Raw genomic sequence first — 18,748 nt, forward strand, 5'->3', positions numbered from 1 at the left:
TATCAACTATGATTATAGGCCTTTATATGTCCAGTTTTTTCCATTACAAGAACAGTGGTTTATTGGCCTCTTGAAATAAAGCCTTAAATCCAGTTACAAACTTAAGAAAGCGTGCTCACCACTGTGCCGGTCAAGGGGTCGTAGAACCGCTCCAGGAGCTGGACCACCGTGCTCTTCCCGCAGCCGCTGCTGCCCACCAGGGCCAGCGTCTGGCCCTTCTTCACCTCCAGGCTCAGCCCCCGAAGCACTGGGATGTCTGGCCGAGTGGGATAGTTGAACACGACTTCATTAAAGGTCACATTTCCTTCAAACTTATCCTAAAAAACAAAAACAAAAAACCAAAGTTTAATGTTGCTATTTTAATTGGTCTGATAATTATTACAAGTCTTTCACAGCAACTTTAGCAAAGATAAAGTAGAAAAACATAAAATTCATACTCAGTCGAAGTGTTGGCACTAGTTATTATCGAAAGCAAGTTGTTGCTACATAAAATGAAGATAGGAGATAAGAGTAAAAGTTAGATAGAGTCACGTTAGAGTTTTTCTCTAAACCCAGTTTCTGGTTCATTTAGGTAACTATTTAGATTTCCCAAATGATAATTCTGAGGCTAGAGCCAAACCAGTGGCAAAGGCTCAAAGGCTTGGGAGTTCAGTGCAGTGTCTGCCTGAAGCATTGGTGGACAGCCCTGGTCTCAAACCTTGCCTGCGCCCCCTCCCTCCACACTTTTTTACTTTTTTGTGGGGGGGACAGGATCCCAGGAGTGTTTTACAGTGACAGCAGAGAGCCCAATGTGGGGCTCAAACTCACAAACTGTGAGATCATGACCTGAGCTGAAACTAAGAATCAAGACACTTAACTGAGCCACCCAGATGCCCCCCCGGCCACCTCTTTATCTCATTCACAGGGCACAGCAATTTTCTTAGCATGTGACATACTTAATACAGGTCCCAGAAAAACTGACTCCTCATTTCTTTCCCCACCTACTGCTTGTGCGTTAGAATGTGCAGCTGCTCATATCCTACAAAGAACACTCAGATCCAAATTTGAATTAACTTTGGGGATAGTTTAGGATTATTAATGTGAATAAGGGAGACTTCTTACCAATTTAACTCAGTCATTACAAAATGTGATTAAGGCTGGTGTTGGTGGTATAGTGGTGAGCACAGTTGCTCTCCACAAAATGTGATTAAAGCCCAATTGCTATTTATTTTTAATATTTTTAAAGATTATATTTAAGAAATATCTCTACCCAACATGGGGCTCAAACTCACAATCCTGAGGTCAAGAGTTGCACGCTGTACCGACCAAGCCAGCCAGGTGCCCCTCCACAACTGCTATTTGCATTTACCTTTAGAATTACATGCATAGGCCTTTATGCAGAAATAACTAACAGTTTTCATGGAAATTACTCAGTTCTGTACATCTGGAGTACGTAAACTTTTTTTAAGTTCATTATTATGGCTTTTATTCAATACAGGAGGTTTCACCTTTTTAAAATTAAAAACAAAATTTTAAATAAGCTCTACGCCCAACAGGGGGCTTGAACTCACAACCTCGAGATCAGGAGTCACATGCTCCACTAACTGAGCCCAGGCATCTCTTTCTTTGCTTTCAATGTGCTATCTTTCAGAATCCTTGAAACCCCTTATGAAATGTTAAACTGTTAAGAATGTTTGCCAAATACTAGCCCTGTAAGTATCCCAGAGTAAGCTAAAATAGGCTGATAGAATCATTACAAATTTATCCTGTGATTATAATCTAGCAGGCAGCAAATCTTTAGGAAAAATTAAGCAAACATTCATCAGGCAACGGAGAACTCACAGGCCTGAGGCCCTCTTCACTGTCGCTGTCAATCAGAGGTTGCCTTTCAAGCAGCATGAATAAGTGGGCTGCAGACAGCTTGGATTTTGCATAGTCCGGAGCAAAGGAACTAGCATGTCCTAGAGCTACCGCACCAAACACAATCGCTGTAAACACCCTGGAAGATAGTAGAGGAATGAAAAATTAGCTTATATAATTAGCTCTGTGATATTTGAAAGTCCAAAGACATACTACTTACCAGTATTGATTTTCTTTACTCCCTTAGGCACCCTCCACCAATCCCCGCCTGCCGCCGCCTCCTCCCCGCCCCCCCACCAAGACTGCTAGGAACATTTCCATGAAATTCTACTAACAAAGGACATCTAGAAGAGAGGCAAGAGTTAATGTAACTTACCACGGTTTTTCTCTTTCAGGAAGTGGCTTATAACTGAATCTGACTTGTGAATTACTCAAGTAATTCTAGTAACTAGTTATACCCTTTTCAGACTTGAGGAAACTGAATGAAGTACAGAGTGCTGGGGTGATAATGGGGGGCGGGGAGCGTTGATCAGCCTCCAACAAGAAGGATGTTTCCTATTGAATTGCTGGCCCTGACTTCCAGTTGGTAGTTTCTTCTAGGCTCCCAAGAGTACTAATCACTGTAGTTAAAGAAATTTTGTTAGAGAAAATAAGCTTTTACTAGAACTAGGTTTTCTTGTACAAGTCAAGTAACTATTGGCACTGCCCTAAAGTTCTACTTTCCAATGATCTTCTCTTGGAAGAATGGGAATAGATTATAGGATCTTTTATGAAGGGCTAAGGATTCTGAGATCTGCATCTCCACAAAGCTATTTACCTTCTGACATCAGAGCTCCCCTAGAAAAAGGGGACGAGAGGGAAATTGTTATCTAGCAATACTGGAGAACTTAATTTCATGTCCCAAACTTCTAAATCTAAGATATCAAAATATATTTTAAGTACATATTTTTTTGTTTTTCTCCATCCTTCCTCACTTTATTTTTTTGTAGTGATTTGCATTACTTTATTTTTACAAATAGTTTATTGTCAGGTTGGTTTCCATATAACACCCAGTGCTCATCCCCACAAGTGTCCTCCTCCATGCCCATCTCCCCCCCCCCCCCCCCACCCATCAGTCCTCAGTTTGTTCTCAGCATTCAAGGGTCTTTTATGGTTTGCCTCTCTCCCTCTCCCCACTATTTCCCCCCTTCTTCTCCCCCATGGTCCTCAGTTAAGTTCCTCCTAATCCTCCTATACGTGCAAACATATATTTGTCCTTCTCTGCCTGACTTATTTCGCTCAGCATTACACCCTCAAGGTCCATCCATGTTGCTACACATGGCCAGATTTCATTCTTTCTCATTGCCATGTAGTATTCCATGGTATAGATAAACCGCATCTTCTTGATCCATTCGTCCGTTGATGGACACTTAGGCTCTTTCCATGTCTTAGCTATTGTGGAGAGTGCTGCTATGAACATTGGGGTACATGTGCTCCTATGCCTCAGCATTTCTGTATCCCTTGGGTAAATTCCTAGCAGTGCTACTGCTGGGTCATAGGGGAGTTCTATTGTTAGTTTCCCCGAGGAACCTCCACACCGTTTTCCAGAGGGGATGTACCAGTTTACATTCCCACCAACAGTGTTAGGAGGGTGCCCATTTCTCCACATCCTCGCCAGTGTCTACAGTTCTTTAATTTGCTCATTTTAGCCACCCTGACTGGCGTGAGGTGGTATCTCAGTGTGGTTTTGATTAAGTACATATTTTGTACTTAAATATGGGGAGGGGGAAATGGTGGGTATAATAAGGCTCTATCTTAAGTTTAGTTACCAAAAATTAAATTTTAAAATAGTGATGAGCCCACATGTTGCTGCCCAGCTTTCTCATATAGCCTATAAATTAGCTTTAGCATTAAAGATTAAAAAGTTGTCTTCCAATTACCCAGAATTTATTAATGGTAATGATAAAGTTTTAGGATGATGGTGGCCTGGTCTGGAGCCGACGGCCAAGAAAGAATTCTTGAAGATGTCTTTGGTACAAAAAAGTGATTTTATTAAAGCACAGGGACAGGACCCATGGGCAGGATGACAGGTAAATCAAGATATACCCTCAGGTTGAGAGGGTTAGGGATAGACTTAAGTCTCTAAGGGATTTTGGAAGTAAGATTTCCAGGACCTTGAAGGGCTAGCTGTTGGTAGGAAAATGCCATTTATTACCATTTAATAAAACTCCAGTCATGAGACCCTTCAGATGTATTTGGGGAGGAGGGTGGCATAAGCTTGGAGCATGATTGCCAGCGTGTATCTTGGGGCAGTTGAGATAAAGGAAGTAGATTTACAGGATCCTCGAGGTTGGGATAATAAGCTAAGATTCTCTTTTGTACCCAGCAAAGTGTCATCAGCAGGCAGCTGAGCTCCTAGAAGGAGGGCACTCTGCTGGTTTCAAGGACTGGTCAGTGGGCTGTAGGCAGTAAGGGGATTTAATTTCTCATTGGCCTTAGTTTCCCACATCACCATGGCAAGCACTTAAACCTTTGTTCTTGGGTAGCCAGGGGTGTCTGAGAAATATGACAGATCCCACCTGGGGTGGGGGGATGGGGGTGCTAGTTTTTGCTTTGCCTTCAGCCTGCCTCGTACTCCCTCATCAGTAGAAACAAAAAAAGCAGGGCCAATGTTCTCAGGGACGCCCTTTTACAAAATAAAGTACTCTAAGTTATAACTCCCAGAGCCGGATATTGCCGTTTGTGCCTTGCCAATCGTTTTCTGCTCTCTACCCCCCACCCCCATCTGGTACCATCTCACTCCCTGCATGAGAGGCTGACCTTCATGGATGGCGTCAAAAGGTTTTTCTTGTCCTCTGGCTTCTGATGGGTTTGGCAATGAAAGGCACCAGTAGGGGAAGGGAGGGCTGGAGGAGCGTGAGGTGAGGGTATGTGTTTCGTTGGCTTCTGTCTTGTTAGGTGGTGGTGTTGGCATCCCTCCAACCTGGGACCACATCCGCCCCCTATGCAGTGTTCTGGGAACCCTCCCCTGCTCCGGGGCTCTTTAAGCGGAGGCTCTCAGTGCTTGGTTCCTAGCTGCGAACGGCTGAGGTGTCAGCAGCCCTGGGTACAGCTCACCTTGACGCTTCTCACCCTTTGTAAGCAGACCCTTTAGCAGACTCTTAGTTACCACTTTGAAGCGGCATCTGTTTCCTGCTGGGATCCTGAATGCTACGAACATTATATATACTTTTTTCACAGTTATTTTAATTTTGGATGAAAATGCTTTTCTTGTCTTGACCCTGGCCCCCCACCCCCAACCCACCAAAAAAGGCAGCTCCCTACTACTTTAAAATCATCCCCTCAGGGCACAAGTGATCTTAAAAAGAACGACTTCCCTTTGGCAAGACAAGAATGCAATCTAATTGAATGTATTTAGCATATTTTGAAAAGAGGAATGCATCCGTTCGGAAGACCACTGGTTAGCCTTGGAAACGGAGAAAAAAGGAGAGGCTGCGAGGCAATGCCGGCAAGGTCACCCCAGGCCTGGTCCGGGGAATCGAGCCTCTGTCAGATTTCAGTCAAGCATTCCCATCCCAACGTCAGTGCCGTCTGTGGTTGCAGATCAACAGCAAGCTACTTAACCCTCTGTTTTGAGTCCACGGTAACCAGCAATTTTCTCATTATGATTTACTTCTGCCTACACTCCCAGTAAGAAACCTTGCTCTCCTCTTGACTGGAGTTCTGTGAATGAGTACAATTCTGGTATCTGATCATGTTTAGGGGCTTGGTTAACTTTAGTTCACTCGGGTGTTTAAACTGTACCTGGAGTATTATCAAGATTAGATTTCTGTGGTAGATTCAACTCTCTGACCTCATTTTACAACACGTGAGGTTTTTGTTTGTTTCCTCCTACTCCCAAATTTTACATAGACCTACTGAAACCTTCTTATAGAATAATCTATTTTTAAATTTACTTACAGCATAACATCTCTGAAACGCATGTGTCCGTTCACGATGAGGTACGCCCCAAATCGGAAACAACCGGCATAGGAAAAATACATAAATGCTTGTGAAATACTAAAAGTAATTCCATAGACATGTGCCTTCTGCACAGAATTCCTGAAAGGCAAGTTAGTATATTCATAATCCTGTCTTTGGCCTCTCTCAGCACTTTGTCATAGAAAGAGTGACAGCTTCTAAGGCTTGTTTTCTTTTTTTTTTAATGTTTATTTTTGAGAGTTTTTTTTAATGTTTATTTTTAAGAGGTTTTTTTGTTTTCCGTTTTTTATATTCTGACTCCAGTTCTGTTAGTTCGAGTGAGTGACAACCTCTCTGTGTATCACGTTTTCCAATTTTTATAATGGGAATAACCACCATGATGCAGAATTCTTTCAAGGACTAAACAAATATAAATGTCTAGCAAAGCACCTCATATTGGTTGTTCAAATGAGAGTTTCTGATATTATTACATGTTAATATCTAGCCAATCAGATATTCAACCCCTATGATATAAACCTATTTTTGCAAAAATGTGGAGGATGTCAAAGTTAGGACTAAAGTTTGAATGGTCTCCATGTAATTTATTATTATCTTGCCTTCTGTGACAGTTACAGCCCTGTATGTCAAAATTCATGTTTCAGATCCAGACAGGTAGGGTCAGTGAGGTTTATGCAGACACACATCAGAAGCTCCTTCCCGAGCTACATCCCACCAGCCCCAACATAGTGTGTTTTAGACCACATGCTATCCTTTATCAGTATAAGCTACATTATATATACTCCAGTATTCTACATCTTCCAAAAGAACTGTTTTTTATTTTCTCCCAGATTAGAATAGAAAGACATTTGGAAAGATGGAAAAATTTAAAATATTACTGATTTGGATATTTTAACTTAGATGCTATGAGCATAGTCAAGATGTCAAACTATTCAACAATTTACAATGCTATTCAATCTTCAAATTATCATCAAATTAAAAGTGGACTCCTCCTTAATTCCCTTGAAGTTCAAATTAACCAGAAGTCTTAGGTAATGGCACATATATGTATACATCAAACATCAAATGGAGAGAAAATTACTTCATGAAGTGTACATAACTAACGAGATGGAATAAAATGAGAATTTCAATTCTCCCTTTTCAAATTTATAAGTGTTCAAACTATTGTTCTAGTCTACAAACTTGTACTGTAAGTTGTCTTCATTTTTGTTACGGTTAAAACATATCCGTTTGTAAAACTAGGCCCTGCCTGGTTGAAAACCAGTGACAAATAGTGACACTGAGTTTCTTAAACTGCTCGAATAAGAACCAGTGAAACAGGAGACCTGTGTTTTCAGAGTAGGTTCGATCTGGTCCTCATCCAGAGAACAAATGGAATAGTCCAACCAAGTAAGTCTCATTTTAGTTCAGTCTATACAGTTCCAAGAAAATAAATGTTTGAGGAATTCCCTAATATTTATCCTTAATCACCCACACTGGGTGTTTGAGTTGCCTGCACTGAGGAACATACATTTGCACAGTCCTCTGTGCCGTCTACGTCTCGGCGAACCCACCTATTCTTTCTACAAGAGATCTAAAAATCCAATCCTACAGCCCAATCAAAAAGCTACTTATTTTTAGGAAGACACTGAGAAACTATCATCCTCACAGTCCTATTGTTGTTTGAGCAGAATTTTTATTATCTTTTGAGAACAATAATTAAGCTTCAGGAAGGCACTAGCTCTTAGCAACATTCATATATGCTCATTACCTGTAAGCGCCGTACAATTTTTCAACATACATCGACTCAAATTTTCTTTCCTGGGTTAAGGACACAACTGTCCTAATATTTTCTATTGCTTCTGTTGCAATCTGTAACGTAGAACAGATCTTGATGAGAAGTGGGGCTTTCATTTCTAGATAATGAAAAATACACACTTTAGGGCTCTGTCAGAATCCTGAAGGTTATGTTGACAGGTTTTTAATTTCTTCAGTTTTGAAAGCAATGACATAATGTGTTCTTCAAGATGAACTCTGGGACAAAACTGGGCACCCTAAAAGAAAATCTGTTTGTACCAAACACGGTGGGCAAGTCTTCAGATGCCCAGGGAAACTGACAAGCTTAGAGCAAACATGGTGGTCTGGACACCAGAAACCAGGTTTTATTCCCAGCCTTGCCCTCAGTCAGTTACTTGACTGGTTTCAGTCACAGCCTTTTGTGGCTTTGCTTTTTTTACAGGGTAAGGCCCTCAAAGAGACAGTCCTAGCATTATGCTAAGTTTCTAAGGGCTCACTGCAGGGGCTGCTCATTTCCTCCACGCACATATGCCTACTTAGAGAAACTGGTCATTCACAACTGGACGGAAGATCCCAATTATAGACAACATGACTCTGCCTTAAGTCCCCCCTTAAACTAGGGACGGACACCTGGACTTGGGGAGGCCACTGTTAGACCTGGGAGGTCCTGTGGATTCAGCAATGAAGGTCTCCATGTGGGGAGCCACACCGCGTAAGTGGAGGAAGCCCGTGAGAATATTCAGCAGGGGAGGAATGGAACAAAGGTATAAAGAGACTCAGACACAATGGAGCTTGTGGCTCTAAGAGAGGACCCGCTGGTGATTTTACAGTAATATAATCCATCTGTATTCCCGGCACTTCTGTGTCTTTATCTCAAAATCCTTTTTACCCAAACCAGTTGGAGCAGTTTTTTTTTTTTTTTTTACTTTTACAGCCAAACCACCTTTGACTAATGTTAATGGTCTGTGGCTTAGTTTAAAGCATAGTTCCTGGGGCACCTGGGTGGCTCAGTCAGTTAAGTGTCCGACTTGGACTCAGGTCACGATCTCACGGTTTGTGAATTTGAGCCTTCTATCTGTCCCTCTGCTGTCAGTGCAGAGCCTGCTTCGGATCCTCTGTCTCCCTCTCACTCTGCCACTCCTGCTCCCACTTTCTCTCTCTCAAAAAAAAAATTAAATAAATAAAACCCACTTAATAATAGTTGACTCATCTCAACTATTAACACAAAGAGCCTAAGATTTTATGTTTTTGTTTGATCAGCTTTAAGACATTTACCTCAGTTCTCTGTAACCAGCTGAAGGCAAGATATTTGATACTTTAGGCTGAATAACCTATCTTTAATCAGAAATGAAAAATCTCATGGTAATGATATGTGCAAGGTGTTACTTCACTTAACTGACATGCTCCCACTTAGCCTCACATCAACCCTGTGAGTTAAATATTATCCTATTTTCCTAGATGCGAGAACTGAGGCACAGAGAAGTTAATACATTGCTGAAGTTCTAATCAATCGGGTAGGATTCCCTATTAGACTATCTGCTGCCAAGTCCACATTCCTAACACATTATGCTTACTGTTTCCTCTGCTTTGTAATTCACACAAGGAGAAGCTAGTTGTTAATGACGTCACACTCAACTCTTGATCTTCTGGTCATGGGCTAGGCCTGGTTCAGCAGGGTTATAATTTTAGTCATTAGGCAGGGCCTGTGTTGAGGAGATGAAATGCAGCCTCTCCCCACCACCTTACCAGCCAAGGAGTCAACATCCTCATTACCAAGCCCTTTTGAAAAATGAAAATGGAAATGGATCCCAAATCCTGAGGTACTTTAACCATGATTAATCTGCACTCAGGTTAGTAAGAGCTTTTCTTTTTGCAAAAACAAAAAAACAAAAAACTCTCACATAACCCAAAAAACTGTGAGGGGGGTGGGGGATGTTCCAGGACCTTCTTTCTAACCCTTATTCTGTGTTAAATCAAGAGTTGACAGAGTAAACAAAACTGAATTATGACTGATTGCTAACATCTAAAGTTGCCAGTTTCTCACATTATAAATATATTATATATACAAACACACACACACACACACACACACACACAATTTTTTTTTTTTTTTTTGAGAGAGAGATGGGGCAGAGGGAGAGGGAGAGAGAATCCTAAGCAGGCTCAGTGTTGAGTGCAGAGCCTGACACAGGACTCAGTCCCACAGCCATAAGATCATGACTGCCCAGAAATCAAGAGCCAGATGTTCAACCGACTGAGCCCCCAGGTGCCCTTCTCATGTTCTATTAAAAAAACCAAAACACCTTATTAGGTTAGAGTGGGTATTAAAAATAATTTCAGACTGGCCACTCTGAGTTATTCTCTGGTTCCTAGAATAAGTATTAGCCAGAAAGAAGGAGGGACATTATCAGATAAAATTTCTCATTGCATCCAAGTATAAAGTGAGGACCAGAGAAGTTGGGGATCTTCTTCCTTACCATGCACAGTGAGTAGCAAGATTCAGACTAATAATCCAAGCGGTTATGTTTCCTTTGCCATAAGCTCATTTCTAACTGCCCTACTTCTGCCAGAATTCTGATACCTTTCAGTGTTTATATAGCCATTTTTAACTATCATCTTAGCTAGTTCAAGATGCTGTCTTTCATATAACTAGTCTAAGAAAACTTGATCTTGATTCCATTTACTGACAATTTTCCCTTTTGAAATGTGGAAGAAACAGGGTTTGGGGAGAAAGGAAATAAAAACCACAGAGTGTTTTCAGCAGTTAGTTGTGCCGAACACAAGTCCAGGAAATGATGTCTTAAAATATATGCTGCCAGCAGTCAAGAGGATCTTCAGGCACTTGGAACACCCAGGGCTTCTCAAGTCCCAGAACCATGAAATGTCCTAGAGATCTCTGGCCCCAGGAGAGGATGCGGGGTGAAGACAAGAGTGAGCATTCTGATGGAGACCGGGGGGTAAGGGGTGACGGGGGGGGGGGGGGGGGGGGGGGGGGGGGGGGGGGGGGGGGGGGGGGCAATACCACCTCGGCACTGACCTACAGCTGATGCGGGTTAAGAGAGAAAAGAAATGGTTTCATTGGACATAACTGGTTTAGTACAAAACTGCTTGGATGGAGTTTTAATTTCCTACCTTAGAGGACATACATCTGATCCTCTGAGTACTTCCCTGTAACGTGGCCATACTGTCTGTCCCACCTCACATAAGCACCGTGAAAGCCAGTTGCAGGAATATGGGTGAAAGGGCTTTCTTTGTAAAGTGTGCTGCTGCAGAAACTAGATCACAATTTATATTCGTTATCTGTTTCACCTCCTAATCCTTCTGTAAAGGATCATATTTACACATGTAAGTAAAAATATTCCTTGCTATACTCTCTATTTAAGTAGTTAAAAGCATGTACAAGTAAAATGTTTATATGTAGATTTAGATACATTTCAATACATAGAGACCACACAGTAAAGGGCTTTGAAATTAGACCAGAGCTTAAATCCCAGCCATGGCTTTACCTAGTTAATGAAGTTCCTCATTTATAAAACTGGGATAACGTTGGTACCTGCTTCATAGAATTACTCTAAGGATGTAATGAGTGCGTAAACAGTAAATGGTACACAGTAACGGCCCAAGTAAACGTTTGCTCAGTTGCCATGAGAGTTGGAAGCACCAATCAAAGCATTACTGCCATCTGGTGGCTACCCACCTGAATTGTAGAAATCACAACCAAGAAGAAAAGACGGCTCTTTTCTTATATACCAGCAAACTGCTACCTCAAACAATTCACTTATGCTCTCTGTCCTAAGGATTCCTTATGTGTAAAATAGGGGTGATAATTCATTTCAACAATGGCATCGGTTTATTAAGTGAAAGGCAAAACGGACTTTGGATATTCAGAAATTCTTTGTAAGAACCACACATAAAGTGCTTTTCTACAGGCTAAGAGCCTTATGTTAATGATCCCATTGTCAGATTATAGGAATTATTATTAAACTACTTCATGCAGTATTGAAAGTTATTCAGTTGCAGTGAGCACAGTTAATTATCAAAACATGCAGCTGGAATATATAAAATAAAATACAGGTCTAAAAACAATACTTATATTAACTGAAGCCTTATTTGACCCACCTTTCCAGCAGTTTCCAGTTCTTTTTTATCTCTTTTGGCGCTTCCAGCCAACATTTTCATTTCAACAATTCCTGATACAGCAATAATTGGAACAACTGATAACAGCAAAAGGGTCAACTGCCAACCGTAGATAAATGATATGATGATACCAGTTCCAAGGTTAGCTGTGTTCTGTGCAATTAAAGCCAGCCTGGTCCCCGTGGCCTGGAAGAGCAAAGGAAGAGCGGGAGCTGTGTTTTAAGCTTCAAATGCATAAGCTGCAGCCTCAGGCTTCCCGGTCAGAGGGAGGAGAGAGTTGTGGGTCTGGCTTATATTTGCTCCCTTTCATTGCAGTAAACCCAAGACACTGGTGCCTAACTCATGAGGCTCTGCAGGTTTTTCTTTGCTCGTGCCCCTCAATCCTCATTCCTGTCCTGCCCACATGGATTCAGTCTTCCAGAACCAGGCCATCACTGCTCAGCTCTGGGGATCGGATGTGGAGCACAGGCACATGTGCACAAAGGCAACAGGTAGAGAGCAAACAAACCCCAGTGTACTCTGGTCACCTGAAGAACCCTTTGCTGCGAATGTGTAAGAGGGTAATTTATGCACCCCCAAGAAACCAACTGTTACGAAGTGTACATGTCTTTACAGACCACCCATCAAAAAGGAAACATCTAGATGAATTCCTGCGTGTAGGCTCACAAAAGGAGGGCTGGTGTATGGGACGCGGCAGGTGGTAGCAGGAAGCTTCAGAGCAACAGCCCTCAGCTCCAAGGGTAGGGATCTACGCCAAGGAGAATCCGGCCGTCCCCGGAGACAGTTATCGCTGAGGGTTGGGCAGATGACCCAGATTAGCCTTAATTAGATTTAACGGAAGGTGGTTGAGGTACAGGTGGTGCTCGCTCACTGGACCCTCGTGTTTGCCGCTGGCAGCCATCTTATCAGCAGGAGGAAAGGAGCATTAGGATGAAGCCATCTTGGAATAAAAGGCACGCAGAGCCACACACACACACACACACACACACACACACACAGAAGGCACATGAACACAACCACACACACACAGAGGGCTCATGCACACACAGAACCACACACATGCACTCATAGAACACACACACAGGGCTCATGCACACAGAACCACACACATAGAACACACACAGGGCACACACACAGAACTACACACAAGCACACAGCAAACATACGCAGAGACAGACACACACAGAAGACACACATGTGTCCTTCATGACATTTTTGAGTCAATGGATCAGTCAACCCTGAAGTACAACCTTCCTCCTTACTGTTTCGGTTAGTCTGAGTTTTCTGTTATCTCCAGCTGAAAGCAGCATCGCCGATGCAGCTATGCATATTTTTATTCAAAACCACATTAAAGAAAGAGTAGAATGCAATCTACATACTCCTTGGACCTGCGAGGCATCAGTTGCAAGTCTTGTAGAAAGGGCACCGGTGCTGTTTTTATGATCATCAAACCAGCTCATGTCCTGTGGCACAAAACACACCTTTAAATTAGTTCAAAATTAAAACGAGCCAAGAAAAGTAGCTGAACCCTCCAAAACCTTCAATGCTGGAAATACCTGTACATAACATGGCCCTGGAGTCAGGGGAGAGCTGACATGCGGTGCGGAGCCTCGGTCCCTGCCAGGAACACGCACCTTTAGGGCCCATTAGGACCCCCGCTCAGGCTGCCCTGCTGTGGCCAGGACAGCACGACTGATCTGGGCGCCAGGGCTGGGGTGGGCCTTCTCTAGCTTCTTCATCGGCTGCGCCTGAGCTGGAGGGCACAGGTGGGCCTGTCTCTCCACTCAATCCTTATCACGTGCACTGCGGACACCTCCTCCCTGCGGGCGTGGTGTCCGGCAGGGAAGGGATGCAGTGGGGCTCAACACAGCTCCCGTATGTCCTAGGCAGAAGGAAATCAGCCCTGCTTTCTCACGGTGTTTTGTTTGGTTTGGTTTCTTTAACCAGGAATTGAAAAAGTGTGTGTTAGATAGGGTTTTAACCATTATGTGCACTCATCCATAGCATGTTAATTTCATAGAAAAGAATCTTCCCCACAAAGTAGAGGTTTCTAAACTCAGACCTGCTCTAAATAGGACCCCTGCTATGGGCTCTTTTGTGAACAGGAATGTAATCACTTCCTGTCAAGGGCATGGGTAATATTTGGGCCCTCTATCTTAAGCCTCCTCTATAAAAACAGATAATTCATATTTGCACATTTCCCCACATGTCCTGCAGTAGACTGGACTTCTCAAGAGGGCACATAACGCATTTTATAGTCCAAGCTACCACCACAAGGGCCCATAGTTGGTCATGACTCAGTGAATTAACAAGTAAATAAATATTAAACAGCTCATATAAGACAGAACCAAAGCTCGGTTACCAACAGTTGGGAAAACGTATAGTTAGCGTGGTCAATTGTGGCACATGAATCCTACTAACCACCTTCGCCTTTGCTTAAAGACACCTTGGAGTCTCAAATGCCTAGCTTGGGCCTGCATAGAATCCAGAGAAGAGATACAGCTCCTTAAAAATGACAGTATCCACGTGGATAGAGACAGTCACAAAATAAGCAACCTAAATTAAGCATACTCCCATGAAATTCCTGAAAAGTCTTTGGATTTTGAAAGACCAGTACAACTTGTAGGGCCCTGACTGGTCCCTGCATGAAAGCATGGATGGGGCAGGGCGGCATGGACATGAACTACACACACCCAGACAACAGGAAGAGGCTTGGAATGAAAGAAATCTGAACAGAAGGCATTCTCCAGCGCACATGCCTACCTGTCTTAGCATTGCTTTAAAAGCCATTAACCGAAGCCTTGTGGTGAGGATCTCGCCAGCTTTCCCCAAAGTGAAGCCCTGGTTAAAAAAAAAAAAAAGCTATTGTCCCTTTTGATGATCAGTAGTATTCTGACCCAAGTGGGCATACTCATATTGATTTTTACATTATGTATATATTAGTCCACTATTGAGATAATGAAAGTCTGTGACCAAACACTAATTCCAAGTCCCAATTTCAAATTCATGTACTTGCCCAATCATTAGCATACAAAAGAATCCTAACACTAAAAACCTTACAAATGTCCAGTTCTGGCTTCTGAAACATTCGTTTTTAAAAAACTTTTAGTAATTTATTTATTCCTGGAAGAGAGAGAGAGAACATTCTAGCATGTGAATAGGGGAGTGGCAGAGAGAGAGAGAAAGAGAGAGAGAATCCCAAGCAGGTTCTGTAGCTTCAGTGTGGAGTCTGACATGGGCCTAGAACCCATGCTGTGAGATGGCCTGAGCCTCAATCAACAGTCAGATGCTTAACCATGGAGCTACCCAGGTGCCCCTGACTTCTGACACATTCTAAATGTATTTCCTTTCCCAAACTTTCAAGGGCATTTCGTGCCTAAGCACAATATTGTATAGAATTACAACTTTTGGCATGTTCCTGATACTTTAAACTAAACCACTGAAAGCAGAAGTAACAAAATTCCCTGCAGAAATACAGTGTCATGTGGTGTGGAGTGAAGGAGGAGGTCTGTAGTATCAAGTTCCACACGAGTTTGCTGGTTCTCGGTCACAGCTCTCCCTGTTCTCAAGTTGGGGGAACAATTAGGCTATTGTTCCTCCCCAAGCGGACTTGCCAGAAAATTTCCCTCTCTCAATTATGCCAGGTTCAACTGAAGAGCAGCCCAGATGTTCACAGCTGGGCTGGGTGAGAGTCTCCAGGCACACTGAGCATTGGTGTAGGCGTGCAGAACATGCTGTGGGGGACACATCAGGAGTCTTTATGAAGCCAGGAGGGTTGGTGATCAGTATGTGGGGATGAGCTTGCCCCAGGAGTCCAAGACCAGGCCTCTCTGGTCTCCTCCTTCCTTGGCTGGCACGGCGCTCAAGGCCCACGTGGGCACTGCAGTTCTGCTCATCATCCCACTGCTCTCACGGCCTCTAAAATACATTTCTAAAACCAGCCACTCCCTAACACACCAGGGCCTGGGGCTGGATTGCATCACTGTGCTGCTACCAGCAAGGTAATGATTTCCAAATAAAAAGCTTGGCTTACTTTTACCACTGGGCAAGACTAGGAAACCTCATTTTGCTGACTTAATGGAGTGTATTGGTGCCGAGTTACAGAGACAAAAGAAATTTACTAAAAGTCTAGGTAGAAAAGTATCAACAGAATAAGGCTTTCTAGTTCATTCTGGCCAGGTTTACAATATACAAATGCAGTAAAATGTATGTTCTTACACAGAGTTCATCTGTTAAGGAGGAAAAGATCAGAGAACCTGCTTGATACTGTACCAAAAGAAATATACTGGTGTACTGATTTTTTTTTCTAGTTTATAATAAGTTTAACAACTGCTACTTATGTTCTTTTATGAAACCAAGTCTCTTTTCTCCTTTGTAACAAATGTCTGCTGGGGGCAAACCTGGGACATAATATAATTTAGAACACAGCAAAGTCTCTATTCCTTCCACTAAGGACACTGCCTTCTGAAAGAGCCTCGCAGACTGTGTTTGCAATTCATTTCAATCTAAGATTTGAAAGTTCCATTAGATTTTAATTGATAATTAATGTGTATGAATAGATAATAAAATCTAACTAAGAGATAGTTTATATTCTCTAATGGAATGTAGACTTGATTAGAAGATGAAATCATAGGTACCTACCTGAAGGAAGAAAGTAAAAAAAGAAATAATTCCCAGACCTAAAAAAAGCAATGAGAACATGTTGCATTCCTGCTGCTTTACTTCATCGTCCTCTTGTTCAAAAACCTACAAAAGAACATTTATTTTTTATTCTTCTTCTTAATGTTTCTTCATTTTTTGAGGGAGAGACACCAAGCATGAGTGGGGGGAGGGACAGAGAGCAAGGGACACACAGAATCCAAAGCAGGCTCCAGGCTCTGAGCTGTCAGCACAGAGCCCAACCCAGGGCTCGAACTCATGAACCATGAGACTATGACCTGGCTGAAGTTGCAGACTCAACCAACGAGCCACCCAGGGATCTCTGCAAAAGAACATTTAAAATGCCAGCTTGGGAAGAGGGCAAGATGGCGGCGAAGTAGGGATCTCCGGACATTTCACTTGCCCCCATCTCTCACACGGAGAAGGCCTGAAGCCATAGGCACCCTTACAGAATCCAGGAGTTTGGGAGGAAAAGGAGACAGAGTCCACTGAGAAAACCTTCTAGCGTGAGTGCAAACTGGGGAAGATAAAATCGGGCCGGGACCAGAGACACAGAGGGACGGGGGGGGATCCCCCTCTGCGGGGAGTTTAGAGGGGAAAGAGAGTGGCCGAAACTGCTCAAGACATGGTCCCTGTTTCTAGGGAACAGAAAAACCTCCGCTCGGGACACAGAGGGACTGGCTCCCTGCTCTCCAGGTGACCCTGGGCGGGACGCACTCGTCCCAGGTGACCCCCAGATGAAACTGCTCCTCGCTCCCCAGCCCAACCTGGAGGAGACGGGAGCAGAGGCTTCTAGCTCAATCCCCAGAGGGAAGGCAGAGGCTTGGGACTGCCCTGAGGAGCTTGCCTGCGAGGTTGTGTCCATGGCAATTTCAGTGGGGCGTGTGGACTGGGATCTGGAAACAAGGCCTGGCCTGGGATATAGAGCACGGCCCACCTTGTCTGCGCCCCCGGCACGGGAGTTTAGACCCCCAAAAAAGTGAGTTGCAGTGCTTGGTTCAAGAAGGGACTGGGGTGCCGCCACTCTTGTCCCCACAACCACCAAGGCAGGACTCCTGTGGGACATACTGGACCAAACCATGCCCATCCCTGCTAGAGACCTGCTATCTTCTTTCTTTCCTCTCTCTTTTTTTTTTTTTTTTTTACTGGAGCACTGCCCTGATTAATTCTGTTCACTGGCTTGCTTAAACAGTCACATTTAATCCATTCTCTAGATGTAAATTCTACACCTACCTACCTTTTCATTTCTCTCTGGAGTAATCAGACTATATAGTTTCTCTGGATAGCATCATCGTCATTTCTTTCGCCTCTTCTACAACCATATTCCACTCTTTCACTCTTTGAAAAAAGCTTCTATTCCCTTCTGCCTGCTATTTCATTTCCAATTTCGCCTCATCCTCGCTCTGTCATTTCTCTTTCTCTATGTTCTTCCACCAGCGCTGCATACACCAGCTATTTATATGTAGCTGGGAAATCTGGTTACATGCTTTAGACTGTTGTTTATCTATTGAGTTTCTTCTTTTTTCCTTTTCTCTTCTTTTTTCTTTTTTACGTATTTTTATTTCTTCTTATTTGCCTTCCCTCCTTCTTCTTTCTCTTTTCTTTTTCGTTTTCCCTTTCAGTTCGCGTGTTTGTTGGATTTGTCTGTTTGTGTGCCTTTGTTCCCTGTGTGTTTGTCTGTCTGTTTTCTTCCCCAGGGATACCTCAAGAAACAAGCCAAAGTACACATGGTAGAGAGTCGCAAATACCACTACGAGCAGGAAAATAAAATAACCAAGGTGTCAAAAAGAGAGACCAAGAGATATCATTCAAAGAACGCTTTCTCAACAGACAGGCCCTGGACAGTCAAAGAGCCTTCTTTGGTACAGCAGCGCTCACAGGTGCAAAGTGCATAACAAGCTTTTAAAACTAGCAAGAGATAGAAAGTTAAAGAAAATGAAGAAACACAAGAGCTCTCCTCCAAAGAAATTCCAGGAAGAACTGACAGCTAAAGAACTGCTCAAAACAGACATAAGCAAAATAACTGAACAAGAATTTAGAATAGTCATAAAATTAATCACTGGGCTTGAAAAAGGCATGGAAGACATCAGAGAAACTATTGCTACAAAGACTATGGAGCTTAAAAATAGTTGTAATGAATTAAAAAAATGCTATAAATGAGATGCAAAATGAACTGGAGGTGTCCAATGCACGGAATGAAGAGGCAGAAAGGAGAATAAGTGATTTAGAAGACACAATTATACAAAAAGAAGAAGCCGAGAAAAAGAGATAAACTGATACAGGAACACGAAAGGAGAGTTCGAGAGCTTAGCAACACAATCAAACGGAGTAATATCCATATCATAGGAATTCCAGAAGAGGAAGAGAGAGGGAAAGGTGC

The 18,748-nt window shown here is 42.9% G+C and overlaps 1 protein-coding gene across 3 annotated transcripts in view; it reads right to left on the reverse strand.

The window, feature by feature from the left end:
- ABCB4 (ATP binding cassette subfamily B member 4) overlaps positions 1-18,748 on the reverse strand; it is a 76,942-nt gene that overhangs the window by 4,594 nt on the left and 53,600 nt on the right. For 2 of the 3 annotated variants that reach the window (XM_039219984.1, XM_039219983.1), the window contains exons 17-24: positions 16,351-16,455; positions 14,473-14,550; positions 13,089-13,172; positions 11,692-11,895; positions 7,547-7,647; positions 5,779-5,919; positions 1,822-1,978; positions 120-317 (exon numbers count right to left, since the gene is read on the reverse strand). In XM_039219984.1, coding sequence (XP_039075915.1) covers positions 120-317; positions 1,822-1,978; positions 5,779-5,919; positions 7,547-7,647; positions 11,692-11,895; positions 13,089-13,172; positions 14,473-14,550; positions 16,351-16,455 — 1,068 coding nt within the window. The remainder of the gene's footprint in view (positions 1-119; positions 318-1,821; positions 1,979-5,778; positions 5,920-7,546; positions 7,648-11,691; positions 11,896-13,088; positions 13,173-14,472; positions 14,551-16,350; positions 16,456-18,748) is intronic. The other variant, XM_039219985.1, reaches the window with a different exon arrangement.

The sequence above is a fragment of the Hyaena hyaena genome, unplaced genomic scaffold (assembly GCF_003009895.1).
Source record: "Hyaena hyaena isolate Hyena2069 unplaced genomic scaffold, ASM300989v1 scaffold_858, whole genome shotgun sequence".
NCBI classification, from domain to species: Eukaryota; Metazoa; Chordata; class Mammalia; order Carnivora; family Hyaenidae; genus Hyaena; species Hyaena hyaena.